Here is a 19,820-nt window from a genome sequence, read left to right as displayed (position 1 = left end):
TGTTCAGTGTCTGAAAGGAGCCTTTTGGGTCTGTAAATTGTATTGTTGTTACTTCGGTTGATGTAAATCAAAACCCACAGTTTCCAGGCTCCTGGGATCATCTCATCGTAAAACAGTCATTAAAACTAAAAATAAAAGCAGTCACAGACTCCACCCAGTTACACCTACAAGGAGCTTGCAGGGCTAATTGTACCTCATCACCAGGCTTACAGCAGTTCTTGCTCATTAATTTTCCTTAAGCGTTGGCTCATGAGCGTGCTTTGCAACGTCCTTCCACATCCCAAGGTGAGGAGCATAAAGCCCTCAACGTGTAGCCCTGGGACCTGTGCTGCTTTCCTGCTGCTTTTTACCTGAACGTGCAGGTTGGCCACTTCTCCTGTCCTGTTGCTGGGGAAAGGCGAGGAGGGGTCTCCCAGTCACTTTAATCTGTAAAAACGGTGCCATGAGCTCCGTGCAGGAGCCTGGTCTGGTTGAGATGCTGGAGGTGCCCAGGGCTTGGGGTGCTGGGCAGCAGCTCCCGGTGGTGGCACCCTGGGGAGGGAGCTGAGGAAGGGCCATCACAGTGACTGGGTGTGAGCACTCTGAATCCCCACTAGGAACCAAAGCACGCAATTGCATCACATTGAAAAGGGACTGGAAGTTTGGGGGAAGAGTTAGTAAAAGCTTCTTAAAATCAGAATAGCATTTGGCTTCTAAAACTGCACAGGGATTCCCTGTGGGGGGAAGGAGGCTTTGCCGTGCTGACTCCTCGCATCTGAAACTCACAGCTCAGGTATGGTATCTTACACGGCTACGCAGAAATTACATCTCAGAAATTAAACAGCCACAGGGAAGAAGCCCAGAAGTCGCTAATCTAAAAATACTAATTCTCTTATACTTGATAAAGCAAAGAAGACCTACTTTTGAAATAACAAAACTCATTATAATGGCTTAATATATTGTAATAATATGAAAGTATTCAAATATGAAACGAAAGGTAGATATCCCTCGGGGCTGGTACTGGCACATGGCCTTCTCCCCATGCATAGGCACAGTCTCTGAAATAAGACTGCATTTCCCTGTGCAGCTTGCGGTACAAAGCAGGAAGGTGAAGAAATGTGTAGGGTGGCTGCACACAAGTAAAAATGCTGTTGCAGTCTGAAAAGTCGCTTGGAGAAACGCACTCAAGTAGTAAACTCCATGTGCCGACAATGAGCTGGGTAGAGCAGCACATGTCAGTAATTAATTTAAACCTAAAAGCATCGGGTTCTTCCAACGGCAAACAGAAGTCTGAAGCTGCTGAGTGTACCCTAACTGGAGCCGAATCCTCTGTCCCGTAGTCCCGTGGTTCCCCACGCTGTCATGGGCAGGGAGGCAGGGAGGGCAGGCGGCTCTGGGCTTTCTCTCTCAGTGGGGTGGGAAAAGAAGGGAAGAACATCGGCAGGAACAAGGAGAACCTCCACGTGCAGTAGCATGCATGCAGGTTGGAAGGACAAATGTTTCTGCCTTTCATCAGCCCAGAGAAAAGTTGGGTCTCCCAGCGGCAGTGCTTGCCCAAAGCCGAGCGTCTCAGCCTCAGCCTTTTACCCTCCCCACAAAGCAACGTGCGTCCCCGGGACGCGCTCTGTCCTCTCCCGGGGGGCTGCGCAGCCCGGCCCCGCAGCAGCGAGGGGCAGAGCAGGACCTGCACGGGGAGCAGGAGCCGGGGTGCGCAGGGTGCATGGGGACAGAGGCGTCCTGGTAATGCTGAAAGCGTTCAGTGCATGGTATGCAGAACTGCAACTAATGATAGTATATTTTTAGACAGAATGCTGGAAGACCACGTTCGTTTCCAGGATATATGATTGTATATTCCAGCGTATCAAATAAAGGTTGGATATTTCATCCAGACCTCTGCTCTTTATGGGAAATATAAAGAAGCATGCGTAATCAGCTATTGCTAGAATTTTAATTATGTGGTTACCCTTCTCAACTAGCTGTCTGACAAGAGGTGGTTTACCTATAACAACAACATTTAAATTGGCCGTCACCCTTTGTGTCAGTGCAGTGGTATTTATGACCTGGTTTGGAAGCTACACTGAAGTACCTGGGCAGTGCATATGAAATTTGACCATGGAAAGCTCAAAGTCAGGGAAATAGAGCCCAGGAAAACAGTTGTGTTTTGGCTTTTTCCTGTTTTGTTGCTTGGTTTCTGTTCAGGTTGCTGTCTCAGGGTGCAGCGTTGCCATAGCACATCCTTCTAATTGCAAGAATAATTTGTTGCTATAGAGGCTTGTAAAATAAATTGTGGTCACAATCCTAATTAGTCACTTTTCTAGCTACCTAATCCTCATCAGCCATCAGTTAAAGGTGCATAACGTCACAAGCAATCACCAGAGACTGAAAAAACGCTCTCTGAAAGATCTACCATAGTACTGAGAGGTGGGTGCAGAGTTACTTTTAGGATAGCGCTCGCTCTGCCCTGCTTCCCAGGCTTACCATGTCTCCTACTAAAGCCTCCCTGCTGCCCCGCTGAGCCCCGCACGAGCTGGCCACCCCACTGACTGCCCACAGTCCTCAGGCGCATACCCGCAGGGCCAGGAGGGAGCACTCCCGTGCCAGCACACCCTCCTCTGGCTCCCCGAACGGGCAGCATGTCAGCTTTGGATACTGACTACCCATTTGTGCCCTCAGGAAAGTATTTAAAGTTTTAGCTAATTTTGCCCAATTTAAAATCTAAGCTTCCCATCTGACGCTGGTGCTGTCAGGTGGCTAGGCAGGCAGGGCAGGGGGTGCTCTTCTTTAATTCCTTTAGGCTGCAGGACAAGCTGGCAGGAGCTGTTCTCCTCACTACCCTACACCTCCAGTGCTGCCAATGGCCTCCCAAATAAGCCCCTGTGATAAATTATATGAGTTATAGAGGTAGACTCATACATGGTATATGAGTTATAGACTTTTTTTTTTTTTTTTTGCTTTCTAGACTGATCAATGGTCAACAAGGAATAACTATTAAAAATTATAGTACAAGATCGCTTCTTACTGTTACCAATGTGACAGAAGAGCATTTTGGCAACTATACCTGTGTTGCTGCCAACAAGCTTGGGACGACAAATGCCAGCCTGCCTCTCAACCGTAAGTAACGTGGACATGTGGCAAGTGTTCGTGGTTGTTTGTTTCCACATACACGGATTCAAAAGAAAAAAAAAATAGTAGTATGTTTTTGTTTTCCCTGGTTTGCTTCACAAGGCGTATAAATACCGTTGCATTCCTCAGCGGTGGGAAATAACACACCTGGCTGTTTATTCTGTGCTGCGGAAGGGTTTCTGTTTGGAAAGTGATGGTACGTTTCGTGGGCATCAACAGATTATGAATCTACAAGGAAACACACTAGGAAACCCAACCTGCTGTCACAGTACAGCGTCACAAGTAGCATGACAAAACCTTTAAACCTTTCTGCTCAGAGCAGTGATACTTGGTGGCCAAGCACTGCGAGCGCCATTAGGAACTCTTCTGGTGAGTTTAAGGGGTGCTGCTGAGCTGCACCGCTGGCGTGGGCTCACCACGGCTCGGGCTGCCCTTGGCCTCGTGAGCGGGCAGTTGGGTGAGCCGAGGGGACGGGCCGTGAAATCCTTTGTGGGAAACACTAAGCACCGACGTAGGCAAAGTGCTGAGGTATTTTAACATGAAGCTTACATAAAATGGGTCTCAAATGTCCTACATGAAAGATATTTTTAACCATGATTTCATAGTATTTCACATTTGTTGACTATCTAGCCATCTGTTAGTGGCATCCGAAGATGTTCATCGTTGAACTTCAGTGATAATCTGTTCTGTTTCAATAGTGATAGTACTGAAAGGCAGACGTACTCTTCTCTACATAAAGATATTCCTTACTGAGTGGAAATTGGAGTGCAGATTTTCAGTTCCTTAAATCCTAGGGTTATTACCTTCTAACCATGAAGTTTCGTTCTTGATATACTTACTCCGTGATACATATTGTCAGGATATTTGAAATTACTGCAGAAGAAGTGTAATAAGCAGAAAATAGCATGAAGGCTTTCCTTCCATTCTACTTAGTATTTGAGAAATCATTAACAAAGTGAAAACAACACAGCACATCTTTTAAAGAGAAAATGCAAAAAGTGAAAACAAAGGAATATTATCCTAGCAGCAGATAGTATTTGTTGCATTTGCAATTCAGAGCAGGTAACATTAAGATTTGGTTTAATTTTGAACAGAGCAGAGCTGAATCTGTCTCTTAGTTGCTGCTGGGATTTTATCAGCTTTATTTTGTCGGGATAATAAGTACTGTGTGCCAACTGTTAAAAAGCACTTTGAGGTGCAGAGGTTGAAAATGTCAGATTAGTACCAAGTTCATTGTTACAAATAATAAAAATACATATTCTCCATTATGAAAGAGATGGGATATGTGAAGCAGAACAGTGTTAGAGAAAATGCTGAAATCTGGATCTGATCCTGATCTGCCTGAATGAAATAAGGGGTTGGTGTTAGCTCCAAGGTTTGTCTGAAAGACTGAGATGAAATGACTTATTTTATACTGTGATCTTTCTGATTCTAATCAAAACAAGGAGAGGTTGCCAAAAGGTGGTGATCTAGATTTCAGTTGGGAATTAAGATCAATTTACATGGGGCTGGGCATTTTTCCTTGCTCACAGTTCGCATTAGTATCATCTAGAAAGAGTTTCTTTTTTTTTTATAAAAAAAAAACAACTCACACTGTAGCAACATATTAAATATGGATTCCTTAATACTTCAGAGGGAATTTTCTCTTGTAAAATGGTACTTGCATTTTATTTTGTTGGCAATGACAGAGAGTGGAACATATGCGCTGGTTCAGGTATGTGCGGGGGAAGCATCAGCAGTCACTGGTTGGTTGATAGTCAAATACAGTGTTAAGCATAACTTGATCATTGCATTACTTGACAAATGTTAAAAATAAGAGATGGATGCCTTATTTCAGCGTAATTTTGAAGTGTTAGCTGCGTTGGCACGGCACAGAGCGAGGTGTGGCCGCCCTGCACCCTGCGGTGGGAGCTCGGGGACAGTGCGGCTGTGTCAGGACCGCGCGGCTCTGCTGTCGGGTGCTGGCACGCTGTGTTGGGAATTGAGGGGCTGCTAATCGGCTGCTTCTCTCTGCTCTTGGTGTATTTTAAGAAAATTTTGTATAGCAGAGAATCTGTATTTTCTTTCTTTGTACATTCCCATACTACATATAATCAGGAACTTTGCTGCACACAGCTGGGAGCACCTCTCAGGGGCAGAACTAAGCGTGGTCTCTGCTCTCAGGGTCTGCGCCCTGTGCAGGTACACAACTCAAGGATCCCAGGAAAACAGTTATTTCTTCTACTACCAGGAGGGTGTGGGTTTCAGTGATCCATAAGTGCAACCTTGAGCTAACAGAAGTCACACGGGGATGTCAGGGCTGCAGGGAACAGCTGGCTGTGTGCAGCTGCAGGCTCTGGGCTGAGCGGAGGATATTTGGGTTGAACAGAGCGGTGCAGGACGGTGCCAGCGGGGCGCACGGGGCAGGAGGCTGCAGCTGCTCCCACGGGGCCTCGGGCAGGCACACCGTGCCTGGCCTGGGGACGCTGCCAGGAGCCCAGCCTGCGGGGCTGCGGCATCCCACGTCCCACCAACGGAGCCGACTTTGCCGCTGCCCTGGCTGAAGGCTTGGTCACGTCTAAGATCTAGCCATTAATAATAAATTCAGCAGCTGTAAAATGGAAAGGCTGAGCCTTGCGGGAAAAATACAGAGCAGTAGTGATTCCAATAAATTAATAATGAATGGCAATTTGCTAATTATTCATGGCCAAGTCCTTCATATGATCCAAATGTGTTGTTTTTTGAAACTGTTCCTGCCTGTCCTGTGGCTAAGCTTGTGATGTAGAGGATCCCCCCAGAGCACCGGCGTGATGAGTGTTTGTTGGACAGTCCCATCCTGCCATCTATGGGCCTAATTTATCAGATGCTTAGTGCTGCCGTTGTTGGCCTTTCCCAGAAGTTTTGGTACTTAAGAAGAATGTAGTCTTTACTGTAAGTAAAGCATGGACTTGCTGATTCATTAAACAGTTTCTGCAGGAAACGCAATATGGTGTGGGCACAGGGCAAAAGGTTTGATCTACCGGCGGGGAATGGAGTGGCCTTTTTTATAATTAAGCAGATCTTGCTTTTAAATTATCGCAATTTTAATTCAGAACAAAAGACATTTTCCTACAAACAAATTTGCAAGGCCACCATGATGGGAGTGAGTTATCATTAGCCCCTGGCGCTGAGGTGGGTTTATTCTACCTTTTGCTCTGACAAGCGGCCGGAAGGGAGGCGGTTGCATTGCTGCCACCAGCAGCATCCCTGCGAGAGCAGCCCCTGTCCGGGCACTCTCCTGCCTCGTGCCCACAGGCAGCGCCCGCCTGCATCCCAGCACGTGGATTCGGGGCTGGATTGCTTGTTTTCTCTTTACCAAAGCTGAGTCACAGTGGAAGACTTTCTCCTCCACCCGAGCACTTGTTACATTATGACAGGAAACTGGGCAGCAGTTGAAATCCTGCATTTGTAATCTGAATGTAGATTAAATCTGTACACCTCTAGAAACTATAAATCTACTTAGGAAGAGACTGTTCACAGAGGCATAAAATTCCCTGCTACGCGTGAGCTCTGTGTCCCTACGAGATAAGATACACACAAAAGTCTGGATTCATGTAAGCCATCACCTCACAGAAGATGAAAATAATCATCGTGTCTCTAGTAGACATGGTTTTGTTTATTCTTAGGTAAAGGTATTACTTTGTTTGTGTTTTTAGAGAGCGTCTCCTGTACATTCCTGAGTATTTTTTATGAATGCTATAAATAGCTCACCTGTGAAGTGGTGCCTTCTTAAGAAAGCTTGCAATACAGAGGAAGCGTCCGTGTCTGTTACTAGCAGCTGCCATAGAAATGACTGCTCTTAAAAGGCTGGGTTTGTCTTCCACAGCTGTTACAGGGGCTTGCACTTGGAGGATGTGGCTTATACAGAAATCTTAGATATAGTGTCGGGAGTTGTTCTAAAACATAAGTGATTGCGAAGGGCTGCAGCAAAGGTCAGTTGTGACGTTTGGAAGGGGAAGGAGAGCATTGCAAGGTGCGTGAGCAATGTGGTAGTATTTTCTGTGCTAATGTAATTGCTGCAGCTAAACAGAACTACTTTATTGAATAAGCATCCAACTGTGAACTTACGGTTAGTGCAACATGCTTATAATCTTGTCTCAAACATTTTTGCATGCCAGAAAGCACCAGACCGTGCCCTCGATTTATATGCGTTGATTGCATTGTGTCCTGGTTCCTATGTAAAGGTTCCTAATCAAACTGCTCTACCAATATTTTTAATACATTGAGTTTCATGTCTGAAATGCAAAAAATTAATATTCTTCCCAAAATCTAAATTAACTCACTATAAACAACACACTGCATGTGACAATATGCATGCTCCTTAGTATCATGGGAGTAGCACTGGATATGTCTACTGGAGCACGAGATCAGAGGCATCGTGGGTATCTGCAGTGCGGTGTACTGGTCTTGCAATGCCACATCTTCTAAATAAAATTAGTATTGAGACAGACATCCATTTTCCTTGGCAATTTCCTGGCAGTCTTACTCATGGGATAGGAATCTGCAAACTTTCCCCTTCTGCTGTTGGAGCCATAAAAATCAAAGCAAGCAGGGATTTAGGGGACTTCAGAGATCATGCCAGTCATTTGACCGAGGGCAGGGCAATGACACTCCTGGCTGCCGTCGGACCCGCTCCCCACTGCCCATGACCATCACAGTCAGGCTATGTCTGTGTTTCTCTGGGTTGGAACCAGGAGGTCTTTAAGGTCCCTTCCAACCCAAACCACCCTGCGGCTCTGTGATTCTGTGACCCAGCCGTGCTCCTGGGCTGCGGTGGCTGCGCTGCTGGGGCATCACGGGGCCGGGCCCATCCTGCATGCCGGCTGCAGCCCCGACCTCCTTCACCTGGAGCAGGTTATCCCGCCCCGAACCCCGTGCTAGCGATGCCAGCAGCTGCATCGCCGCTGTGCCACCTCTTCTGGGCTCCGGGGAAGCTCCCCCGGCTGCGTGCCGGCCCCAGAGGGACAGCGCTGGCACGGGTGCCATTAGCAGCAATAACCTAGGTGGCTGTTGGAAACCATGCGAAGACTGCTTGGGACTTCTGTTCATATCGTTTGGTGTCATTGTAAAACTCAACAGTTTATTTTTATTGACTGAGAAATTGCATTTTACTGTCTTTTCCTATGTGAAAATTCCTATTGTTTAGCTTTGGCTGACCTACCAAATTTGACATTTCTCAAAACAAATTTACTCCCCATAGAAATTCCCTTTGTGTCCACAGTTTCAACCCTTGTCCAATTACCTAAGAAATATTTTGCTATTTTACCTTTCAAATACTGGTCCGCAGAACAAATCACCCTTTAATTGGCATTGTTTTACGTTATGTCTCAGTCAGGTGGGACAGCTTGCACACACACACACAAATTGCTTAGATATATCCATACACCTATAAAAATTTATGTGAAAATTCCTGTATTCATTAGAAGCCTATTCAAAGACTACTGCAGTCAGCCAAAGACATTTAATGATGTAACGAGGTTTGGCTCAAGTTCAAAGTCCCCTGTGGACATCACAGGGCAGAGAACTGGTTCCATAGCCCACACTTTCCATTTGAGGGCCCAGTCCTGCCCCCGGGGCTGCGGTCAGTACCCCGACCTGCTCCCCCAGCTCCTGCTGAACGTGTAGCTAAGGTCTCTGCCTCCACTTCCCAGGAGTGGTGTTGGACAAGAAGCAGATTTGAAATCCATTCCGGGGCCTCAAAATCATTTGTAAAGGGATTGTAAAATGTCTGAGCCATCACACTTCCTTGTGGTGGCTGTAAGGGACATCCGGGTAAGGGGCAGCCAGGTCCATGCCTATAGGTTTTCACGGTACGTCCCTTAACAAAGCCACGTCAAACCTTTTCATGGTGTGCTGTCCTGTCTGGAAACTCAGAATCACTTCTTCCGTTATAGACTGCAGGTCATTTGTTCTGGCCTTGGTTTTGCCTGCCACGTCCAAGTTGGCCGAACAGGCCTGGCAGCAGCAGGAGAGGTGAGGCGCCACGGGAAGGAGCTGGAGCTGGAGCCTGAGGGGACACCCGGCTCCTGGTCCCTGCGGCTGAATCGGGGAATTAGAGAAGGGGGGTTATAAATCTGGAAGTGAGTTCCTTGGGGACCTGTCTCAAAGGTCAAGGTATTCATCCAGGACGTTTTAACTGAGTGAATGTTTTCCTAACGGAAAACCGCTACCTGAAAACTTCCAACACCTGCAGTGTGATTCAGAGGCAAGGCAGAAACCTCTCTTTTCTCCCCTTTCTCACACGGGGTAAAAAGCAGATGTATGATGCAGTTGAACAGTGCACAAGTAAAACTGAGTTTTCTTAAATCAGAAAGACACCTGAGGGACTAGTTTCCTAAAGTCCTGCTGAGACAAGTAGCCCAGCAGTGTTAAAAAACCAGCACCTTGAATTCATATATTCACACAGAATAAGACAAATGGCCAAATCTTCCATTTATGCAAGTCATAATAATTCTGTTAGATGTTGGGTTTGAGATGCTTCCATAAGCATGCCAAGTACTGCTCCAGGTAGCAATTACTGAGAGTTAGGGACAAATTTTCTCTATATCTATTTTCCAGGTTGAGTTTTATTCTGAATTATGTGACAATGTGACTGAGATGGGACTAGGTAGAAATAACCAGTCTGAGCAAAACCAGGCACGTATGATTCTCCTTGACATTTAGAAGAAACTTTAAAGGCCTAAAAGCACATTTGTGTTTGAGGGGAAAAAATATCTTTACTGTGGATCCTTACAGAAGTTGCCTAGTTGCCTTTTGTGTTACCTTTTGTTAAATTTCTATTCATATTCTTAAACTGTGTAGTTGTAGCCGTATGTTTTAGACACATATTTCTACCGAAAAAGGATGATTTGGAGAGGCTGAGGTATGTGTAGGAGCATGTCTAGCAGCATATCTAAATCTTCATTCTAAGTATCAGTTAATTGCAGTGATTAAAAGAATCAAGGTGATCTAAGGAACTCCCCTACAACGTGCCCCTGTCAGGATGAGGCACACCGGAGGTCAGAGCTCCTTTCGAACTGGTGTTTCTTTTCGTGATACAGAAGGGGTAGGAAAACTTGAAGTAAGTTAACTTCTCAGAAAAACTGAAAAATCCAAAGAAGAAAATGCGTAACAAAGTGTGGGAAAGCTAAGGGCTATAAATACTGAGATAAATATATTTTACAACTCGATCTGGTATGCAGACTGCAGACAGTATGAGAGATTCTGCAGAATGGGGGGGGGATGGTTCATAAAGGGGTAGTAGGAAACAAAGGGTGAAAACATCCCGTGTCAAGAGATTAAAGATGAGTACTGTTTATCTCGTAAAGAAGAAGATGTACTGAAATACTGGCTAGCCTACAGAAGGTATATTACGAAGTTTTCTCTTAAAACAAGCCCGAGAGAGCTTTAACTAATCAGTGGCAGGATTCAACCCAAATGCAAAACACTTTTTCATTAAAATACACTATTAAATGGAGAATCTGTTTTTATACCATGTTGTTCAGGCCAAAGTTTATGGGACTTTGAAAAACAATTAGCTATTGAACAAGAATAACAAAAAAAATATATAAAATACATAGAATGATTTTAAACTCAAGACTTCCATATTTAAGTGATTATCCGATTGCTACACATTGGGTGAAAGACTGAATTCTGCTCATGTTACCTGTTGAGAGCTTCTTTTTTATATTTTTTAATTAATTTTTTAACAGCAACACAAATATGATTTGACTAACAGAGAAAATGATTTACAAACTAAATTCTAGGTTATTTAACAGAAACAGTCACTTGAAACCAAACAATATTTATCTGAAAAATTTGCTTGCATATATCATGCCATGTGTTCTCTAATAAGATTACTAAAAAAATAGGCATAGATGATCTCCACAGCATTTATTTACATTTCCCTCAAAGCTGTGACATATTCCTAAGCATCCAGTTTGTGAAGTGAGGAAAATTAGAAAAGATTTTTTTTTTTTTTTCCTGCGGGAAAGCTAAAAATAGATTCAGAGTTTTAAAACTGAGCTTTTTCTGTGAGCCCACACTATAAACACTAACTATCTCTTCTGTACTCAATCACCTAAGAAATAAAATGCTGAGATATTTCAATAAGCCTCTAAAATAAAGAACTCAAGCAATGTTTTCCTTAATTCCACCTACAGATTTATGTTTTTCTAAACCTCAGACAACGAACATTAGCAGCAGATACTTAGATATTTCTTGTAATTTTAGAAATATTTAGTGAAAAAGACCTGTGATTTATTTTTCAGAAATGCACTTTTTTTCCATGCTTTATCACAAGTAACAAAGCTGATATCTTGACTTTATGGTGTTCAGCTTTGAAGCCTTTACAACAGTAATCTGAATCTTACTATGCAGCAAGGTGCTCTTTCTGGTACAGACCTTTTCTGTAAAATAGATTCGGATTTTCAGATTGTGCAATATTTAGACTTCATGAATTTTATTCAATCATAAAAAAACTCTGAGAACCTGATTGTTTATATTCTGTTAATATACTCAGTTAAAATACTATACTTAGAAAAAGAATAAAATGTTTAATTATAAATTATGGGGGATGTGAAGGAGAAAACAACAAATCTCATGAAGTAATTACACCATAAACAAAAGGTACAACAATATAGCACTGATGTACAGCTTTTATTTATTTAGCCAATAAAATGTACATCTGGTACCAGTCCCTTTTCTTTGCTAATGCTGTTGCTGAGCTTTCCACGGTGTTGCAAATCTGTAAGAAAATGTCCTTCAGATTAGAGAAACAAACTTTGGAGTGAGGTTCCAACAAAGTTTTATCTAAATCAATAGAGATTTTAACGCTTTTAAAATTATAGTTTTACAGCTAAAGATGGTTAACTGTGCATTTTGTCATCCTCATTTTTTAAGCAAGGTAATTCACTGTTCTTCTTAACCTGGAGATGAGTTTAAAAAATAAATTCCTGATAAATTAATGAGCAAGTGATTGACGTTTTGAGGCAAAGTAGCACTTTTTGTGAAATACTAAAATGCTTTCCCTGAATTCAGATTTCTGAATTGGGATGCGATGTGAAAAAAGGGTTAAAGTTCCCCTGCAGTATTTGTCCCCATCCCGTCTGAATTTCAGTACGTCACCCCTCAGACGCGTGGCTGTCCCACCAAGGAAGCTTTGCCAGCCGGTCTGTTTGTGTTTGCGAATGAAAGGCTTCTTCTTGACCTTTCTGCATTTACTCTCGACCAGCAGTAGCTTCAAGTGCTTTTGGGCTCTGTAAATATTGTTCCACAGCTTGGTGCACAGCCGGAGCAGGTCGGCACGTCCAGGACACACCAGGGGCAATGCAAGTGAGAAAGGGGTCTCGGCTCGATGTGGCCTTCGTAGTTGTTGTTGTACAGAACGCCCTACAAAACTTGCATTAATCTAAACGAAATTCCCCATCTGGGGCATGAAACCGTCACTCCGACGTTTGTATGAAGATTTTCCCAAGTGCCTGGGGCTTTTCTTGGACATAGAAAACGCTTCCACCCATCCTCCCTGTGCACGTGCGCAGTGACGGACTCGGCGCTCGGAGGGACGGGGTGGGGAGTGCGGTGTGCCCAGCCTGCCAGCCGCAGCTGTGGTGGGAGACAGTTACTGAGCTGCTAATTATTTTTAATTTCTGTTGGGAGCTCCGTTTGTCCGGGGTTTTGGAACTGGGACCTGGCTGTGATGCTGCATGTGACAACAGAGTGAAAGGAAATTGCCCTTGAATAAATATTTGAGCAATGCTGGTCAAGCAAAGCAAAGCCTCGAGTAGATTGTCTCTACATGTTAATCAGTGCAATAAAGCCCTGCCTGGGAGAAGAACCATTTAGGCTAAGGGATGAAGCCGGTCCAAAAACGAATGGATATGGTCTTGTCATGAATAAATCCAGGCTGAGAGTGGAAGATTTCTAACTGCTAGGCCAGCCGGGTTCTGCGCCATTCTTCCGCGGGGAGCAGTGGGGCAAGCAGACAACATTTTTTCAAGCGCGAAGTTTAGTGAGTTTATCAAAGGGATTTGACCTCAGTGCTAAAGAAATGAACCTAAAGCCTCAAGCCTGCTCCACAGAAAAAAGCCACAAGAGCAGATGCAATTTTCTTTCTGCTGTCTCCCCTTGGAAGGTGTGTGCAGGGAAGCCCTTGGGCCTCCCGCACTCCCAATGGCACCAGGTGGCCTTGAGCTTTGGACATGGCCCTACGTTGAAGCAGCTCTCACCCTCTCCTCTGGGAGCAATCCACATTTGCAGGGATCTCAACAGCTCAGTTTTCTTGTCTTTGATTTCGCTGAAAGTACAGTATCCAAAAGAACAGAGAAGACATTTCTCTTCCCAGAAATAATACGTTCAGCTCTTGCGTGCTAATGGTGGACTGATAAGGTGTTCCTAGCAGCCCACCTGTGCGACGAGGCTCCATGCTGCAGCCTGCTGCTTGGGTTTACGGCTCGGGCCGAGCTGCGTCGGAAGCAGCAGCAGAAGGGCAGGTCCACCTTGGACCTTGGCAGGGAGTCCTCCTTGTTTGGGGTCGAATATTCTGAGGCAGGATCCTGACACCTGAATAATAGGTAATACAGTATTTTGTACTTCCCTACCTTGACCAGGAAAAAGTTACACGCTCTGACAACAGCCACCACAGTCTGAGGAATCACAGTCCCTCACCGGAGAGGATAAGTGAGTTCTTTGCAAAGTACCTGCTGCTGTTTACGTTAACCCACTGGTGTGTATGCTCGGATCCTCTATGTTCTTGTAGGCTATTTGCAGCAAACTTCTGTTCCTTGATCTCAGCTTTTAATAGCTCCCTAGGCAATAAAAGCATTTCTGTCCTCTGTGTGTCTGCATGGTGACTTGCTCTAGAGATCTGTTTCTGTTCTACCTATTTTCTAAACCACACCTGTGCCAAATGAAAAACAGTCGTGCTTCTCTGTAACTCATTTATCACTTGAATAATCCACATGAACTTTCACCGTTGTGTTCCTCTCCTTTCTCTTGGAGGCTAACCCAGAGCACTTTGTAGCATTATGTGGCTCTGTTTTTCTTGGAAAAGTTCAAAGTCAAATCATATAATGTGCTCCTTCTGCAACTCTGGCTAGAGATGTGCAACTCTAACTCCAGCTTAATTAAGTTTCCTTTTACAGACATTATAGACGGTTTGTGAATTTCATCATGACATTGGCACATTTCACTATGTAATTTATAGAAATTTGTAATGATTCATTTGATAGGCATTGTCTGCGGATTTCGGTTCATCAGGGATCAGTAGAGCTATAATTACATAGTAATTATTAAATAATTATTCACAAATTGCTATGCCAGTGAGATCAAATATCAGAGCAGTTGAGCAGCATCTAGCTCTTCTAAGCACTTGTGATATACATACAAGGGCTGCGGAGATCAGGGTGCTTCCTCTAAACCTGGTGTAGTGCGCAGAGCAGGCAAGAAACTCATCAAAATTAAAATGAAACTTGACTTCAGGAAAGAGTTGTCTATGCCTGCATTGCCAGAGCTGGAAGTGGCAGGACAAGACTTTCACCGTTCCACAAACAGCTTTCTCATCTAAGCATATACCTTAGTGTGATATAATATCCCGTGGAAAAATGGGAAAAATAGAATTACTCTGGCTGGTTGCAGAGCGCAGCCTTATATAGTGCTTCTGGCCCACAGATAAAATCTTTTGCACAGCCCAGATCAGGCATACACGTGAGAGAGCAAGTGCTGCCGGGCAGACCGAGGAAAACCAACGGGTTTGGGGGTCAGCCTTTGGGATGGGGCTGCCCCTCCTGTAGGGAGTGCGCAGCTCCTGCTGTGTGCCTGAAAAAACAAGGGCACCTCCCTGCATCCAGGCTGTGTGTCCTGCGGTTCGGCAGGGTGACAAATGTTCTTTTCCGACTCGGCTTTATGCAATTATATATTTACTACTTTATGCTTATTGCCATGAACCTGGCAGAAACATTGCTTAGAAGTGTTATCGGTGGCAGGCCCACCGCTATAAACACAGGAAGGAGGTAGCTCGGTGGCACGCATCGCATTGCATCTCCGATGTATGTTTTGCCTTATTTGCTTCCAGAAATATAACGACGGTTATACAGATTTAAAGAATGACCTCTGAGAACAAGAATATAATTGCTGGGAAGTGAGAGCAATGCTAATCATATGTTTCTGAACAGCAAAAATGCTAACAGATTTCTGTGTCTACATTATTCATCAGGTTTCAATGTACACATATGAATGAAGGACGGAGCTAAAAAGAAGCAGACCACTTTGTCACTTTCCTTCATTTTGTTGTGGTCTCAACAGCTGTAAAAATAATTAAAGCAGCAGTTTTCTCTGGAAAAAATCTGAAATAGGAAATAAGGAGAAACGTGCAAATACAGTATGTCCTCTATAATATTAGAACTTGAATAAGTATAAAAAAATATTTTATTTCATGTAACTTTCATTATGTAGACATAATTAAAATATTGATAGGAACTAGAAATCCAGTAGGTTTCTCTATTTGCTTCACCCTTTTTTTTTTGCCTATATCATAGACCACACATAGGTGACATGACACCAGGAAAGGAGTAGACTCATTAGCGGTCTCATTAGACCTCTGGCATCAGAAGAATTTCATATTCAGTATCGTGGCCCTGAAAATTAGGCTATCTTTTTTGTTTCTTTGTTCACTGCGCACTGTGGCCATGCAGCTCTGTTCCGTAAACGTGAGTTAGGAGAACAAGCGGGGAAGGGGTTAGTTAAGCATTTATAGATTACTTTCAGAAGACTCTTAAGATGTTCTTTTTACTCTTCCAGAAACAGAACTATTCCTTCTCCTTCATTCATTTTAATTAAGAACCATGACATTTATTTTAAAGCTTTTTCTTTTATGAGGGTCGCCCTTGCTGGTTTCCAGCCGTGGCCTGATCCTCCCCAGGCTCTGGCAGGTGCGCCGTTTTGCAGGTCTCTGTGTGTGGTGTAGACGTGACCGTGTCAGATGTTCACAGCCACGGACTGACAGGTAAACCACCAACATGCAGCTTGATACAGGTGGTCAGGCTGCACAGGGACAGGATAGATTGAAACGGAAAGCTTCCCCCCAAATTTCCCCTAACGCAAAGCTCTTCTTTTCCCACTCAGCAGACAGCCCCCCTCGCGTGTGACTGTGGCAGCCCGTCGAGTAACTGAGATGCTCCACATGTGCAATGGGAGGAAATTTCGTAAATCGTATCTGCAACAGTGCTCTTCAGATAAAAGTTACAGGAAAAAATGGTAAAACATGTGGAAGTCTTCTTAAATACAGGTCCTCCATAGACGTCTGCAAACTGGCTCTGCCATTTCTGGTGATTCTTGGTAGTGTCTGGTCACTGGATGCACAGCGCTGAGAGAGGCGCTTTTTGTTTGGCAACAACATCCTCTTGGTGCGTTTTCTCAGAATGCAAAAGTTCGGGGTGAGGTATCCCTCCTTTGGGAAAGCGGTTGTTAGAGTTCATAAACCATGGTTGGTGTCCCCAGGGTGGAAGCTGGGTGCTTTAGAAACCGTTGTGTAGACACCTGAAGGGCCCTCGATTGCTTTGGAAAAAAACAACCCTGCATGACTGTATGTGGAATCGGCGGTCTGTCCCTAATAGCTGGGTGGCCAGACAGTGTAGGTAACTGTGGGCTTTCGGCAAAAAAAGCAAGGTCTGCAAGTTCTGGGGTCTGCGCTGAAATCTGTAAAGATCTCATTATGCAAATTATTTTTCTTCCTTGAAACGAGTTACGCTTTGCTTTTTCATTTTCAAGTACTTTAGTCTCGTGAACATCAGTGCAAATACAGGACCTTAAACTAGTGGATATATTTTTGTAATACTCTAAAAGAAGGCTGCAGTATGGATGGGGGCTTTTGCAAAAATCCCTTTGCTCAGGATAAAAGTTTCCCTGATTTTTCATCTCCTCACACTACAGGCGTTCCTGAGAAAGGTGAAGCCTTGAGCAAATACAGGTGCTACAAAGGCAAAACTCTTGTCGGTGGGGTTGGGGGCGGGGGGGGGAGTGTTGAAACTGAATACTTTAACTGGCAAGAATATCAAATGCACGACGGGTATTTTAAATAGTATTTTGAATGTCTTGTGTGTGGTTCTCTCATCCAACTAAAAAAAGAAATACACCCACCTCCTGGACAGTTTTTTCATGCTATAAAATATTTTATCCCATATAAAATGATTACTCATTCTGGAACTTACTAAAATGAAAATTAAAAGGAAAAGACTTCAGTAGACCCCACAGTTAAGCAGTGTGTTATTTTTTTTATTTTTTTTTCACAAGAAAATCAAATTCCACTGGAATTTTAAGTAAAACTCTAGAATCGTCCCAGTACTTTCTGAGTGCCAGCTAAGTGTGTGTGCTCAGGCCTGGCACTCCACAGCGATGAATTTCAGTGAGTGCCTTCATTAACTTTCATTGAGCTTCTTTTAAAAGGATACACTAAATGGTGTCATTAACATAGTTTTCTACAGGCTTCAAAATATCGGAATATTTTTTGAAAAAAAATCTTGCTATCAAGAAAAACCAAGCTACAGTAGGTGCAGCGCAGTGAGGCTGGCAAGAAGGATGGAATGTGTAAACTGCTTAGCAATTTCAGGTTTCAAATTCAAAGTTGTTTTTTTTTTTATATGTCTCCCAGACATTGAGCTATTAAATACTTGTCATCCTGTAATAAAGGAACAAACCATTTTAATGAAATAAACCATCACTTGGCAATTAAGGTGTAATAAGTCAAACGTGTAAAGGAGCTCAACTTGTAATTGCGAGATATTAATGGTGAGTAAAAGACACAGAATAAATTAAGGTCATGTCTGTCCCCAATCCACTTGCACTTTCCATCCAAAAGATTTATTATTAAATATGTGTTTCCATTTACCATTGTACTCAAACAGTCTTTGGTTTACCTAGGCTTAAGGAGCTTTATTTCAAAGCAAATCATTAATCTTCAGCATAGATGACATAGCCCAGGGGAGATTAGATTAAATAAGCCTGGTTAATTATCAAAGGCCAAAAATGAAAATAGTTGTGAGTTTTTTCTTTCAGTGAATCCATATGTTAGTATTTGATTGCCAGCTATATTCTAGACCAATTATTGATTTATCTAATACATGGAAAGTCTAAATATTATTACAGCAAAATCCAACAATTTTACTGATGCAGACTGAACTGAAACAAGCTTTCTTTATTGTTACGTTACGGAATGCTTTCCATATGATCTATAAGCGTGCTACTCTGGTAGCATCATGTTTTGGCATTTTTTCAGAGTTAGAAATGGCGCTCTCATTAGATAAGGTGCTACTAATACAACCACCCGTCCTATAATGAAATATCTCATAAAGTTGAGGGGAGTGGTTCTTATGCAGTGTATGTAAAAGCCATTGTAGTGTGAGTATGAATATCTAATCATGCATTTTCAAATCATTTGCATTTATCTTAGCAAAACACATGGCGTTTTAAACTGAGTATAAGGAAATTGGATTTTTAGGGTATTGATGATTAATATTGAGATCGCAAAACACTAGAATAAATAAGAATAATGCTAGAAGGAGAAAAAATTGGATTTGTGCTGATGCTATGGTTTTGTCAAATGAAATGAGAGACCTTTCTTCATTGTGTGTCTGACTGCGCCCCTGTACACTCCTCTGCTTTCGTAAGGAAATCCTATAGAGCAGAGCGGATTTACATACTCGTGTGTGCCATATCCTAAAATGCAATTTCAAGAACCATCATTTTTTAGCTGAAGGCAACTTGTGCTTCCTCCTGTAGTCATTTCACACATGGGATCCAAATACCTGAAGAGTGGCAGCAGCTGATGTTACAATGTTGAGGGCTACGGAAAGCAATTAAAATATTTCATAGTTTCTGTTCATTATAGTTACTGTAAAATAGGCTAGACTTTCAGTCACCAGAATAATGAAAAATAAAAAAATAATAATTATATCTCAGATGCATAGGGCTTTGCTTTTTATTCTGAAATACAGCATTTGAGTGTAGTGTATGGCTTTAATGATAATGGGGAATATTGTTCATTTTTAAAAACTGGCATCCTCATAATATCAATTACACTAACCAAAACAATTTCATTTGTGAGCAGCTGCAGAGTGTTAAAATAGGCTCTCTTTGTAATGAAAAACTGAGTCCATAGCTTTAACTCATCTCTTCTTCTTCAACGGCCCCAGTGATGGGCTGGTGCTGGTCTTGTGCCGGGAGGGTCTCCGTGGCACTGGGAAGAGCCCCATCATTTCTGTACATCTGAAGAGTTATCCTTTCATGGTGGATTAACGTGGCCTTTGCCGTGGCGTTAACACCCACTGCGAGCGGCAGGGGAGTGCTGTTGGTTGGCCCCAGCGTCAGCAGCAACGTGCTCCCGCACCTGCAGCCGTGCAGCCCAGGGAGAGGGCGGCTGTCGCACGCCGAGGCACCCGGATTTGCTTCAGGGAGGCTGGTAAGTGGAAAGATCATTATTAAGCCTCTGGCTCTTCCCTGTCCCTGGAGCAGTATTGGATTGGTTCAATGTCAGTAAAAACCTTCTGTGTTTTGTGATGTGTGGCTTTTAAAGGCCTTGGTTGGCAGAGAATATCCCTACAGTCTTCACAGACTGATATATATATATATATATATATATATACAGTTTAAATATTGTTAATATGAAATTAATTAGAATATTTGAAGCAGAACTGGGCTCCGCCAGTGCCATCCACAAAGATGCTTTGTTT

At 43.3% G+C, this 19,820-nt stretch overlaps 1 protein-coding gene across 4 annotated transcripts in view; it reads left to right on the top strand.

Moving 5' to 3' along the window:
- NEGR1 (neuronal growth regulator 1) overlaps positions 1-19,820 on the top strand; it is a 299,901-nt gene that overhangs the window by 232,409 nt on the left and 47,672 nt on the right. For all 4 annotated transcript variants that reach the window (XM_048061956.2, XM_067001684.1, XM_067001685.1 and 1 more), the window contains one exon: positions 2,939-3,090. In XM_048061956.2, coding sequence (XP_047917913.2) covers positions 2,939-3,090 — 152 coding nt within the window. The remainder of the gene's footprint in view (positions 1-2,938; positions 3,091-19,820) is intronic.

Source organism: Anser cygnoides, chromosome 8 (genome assembly GCF_040182565.1).
Source record: "Anser cygnoides isolate HZ-2024a breed goose chromosome 8, Taihu_goose_T2T_genome, whole genome shotgun sequence".
Classification (NCBI taxonomy): Eukaryota; Metazoa; Chordata; class Aves; order Anseriformes; family Anatidae; genus Anser; species Anser cygnoides.
This window is presented reverse-complemented; position numbering and strand designations above follow the sequence as displayed.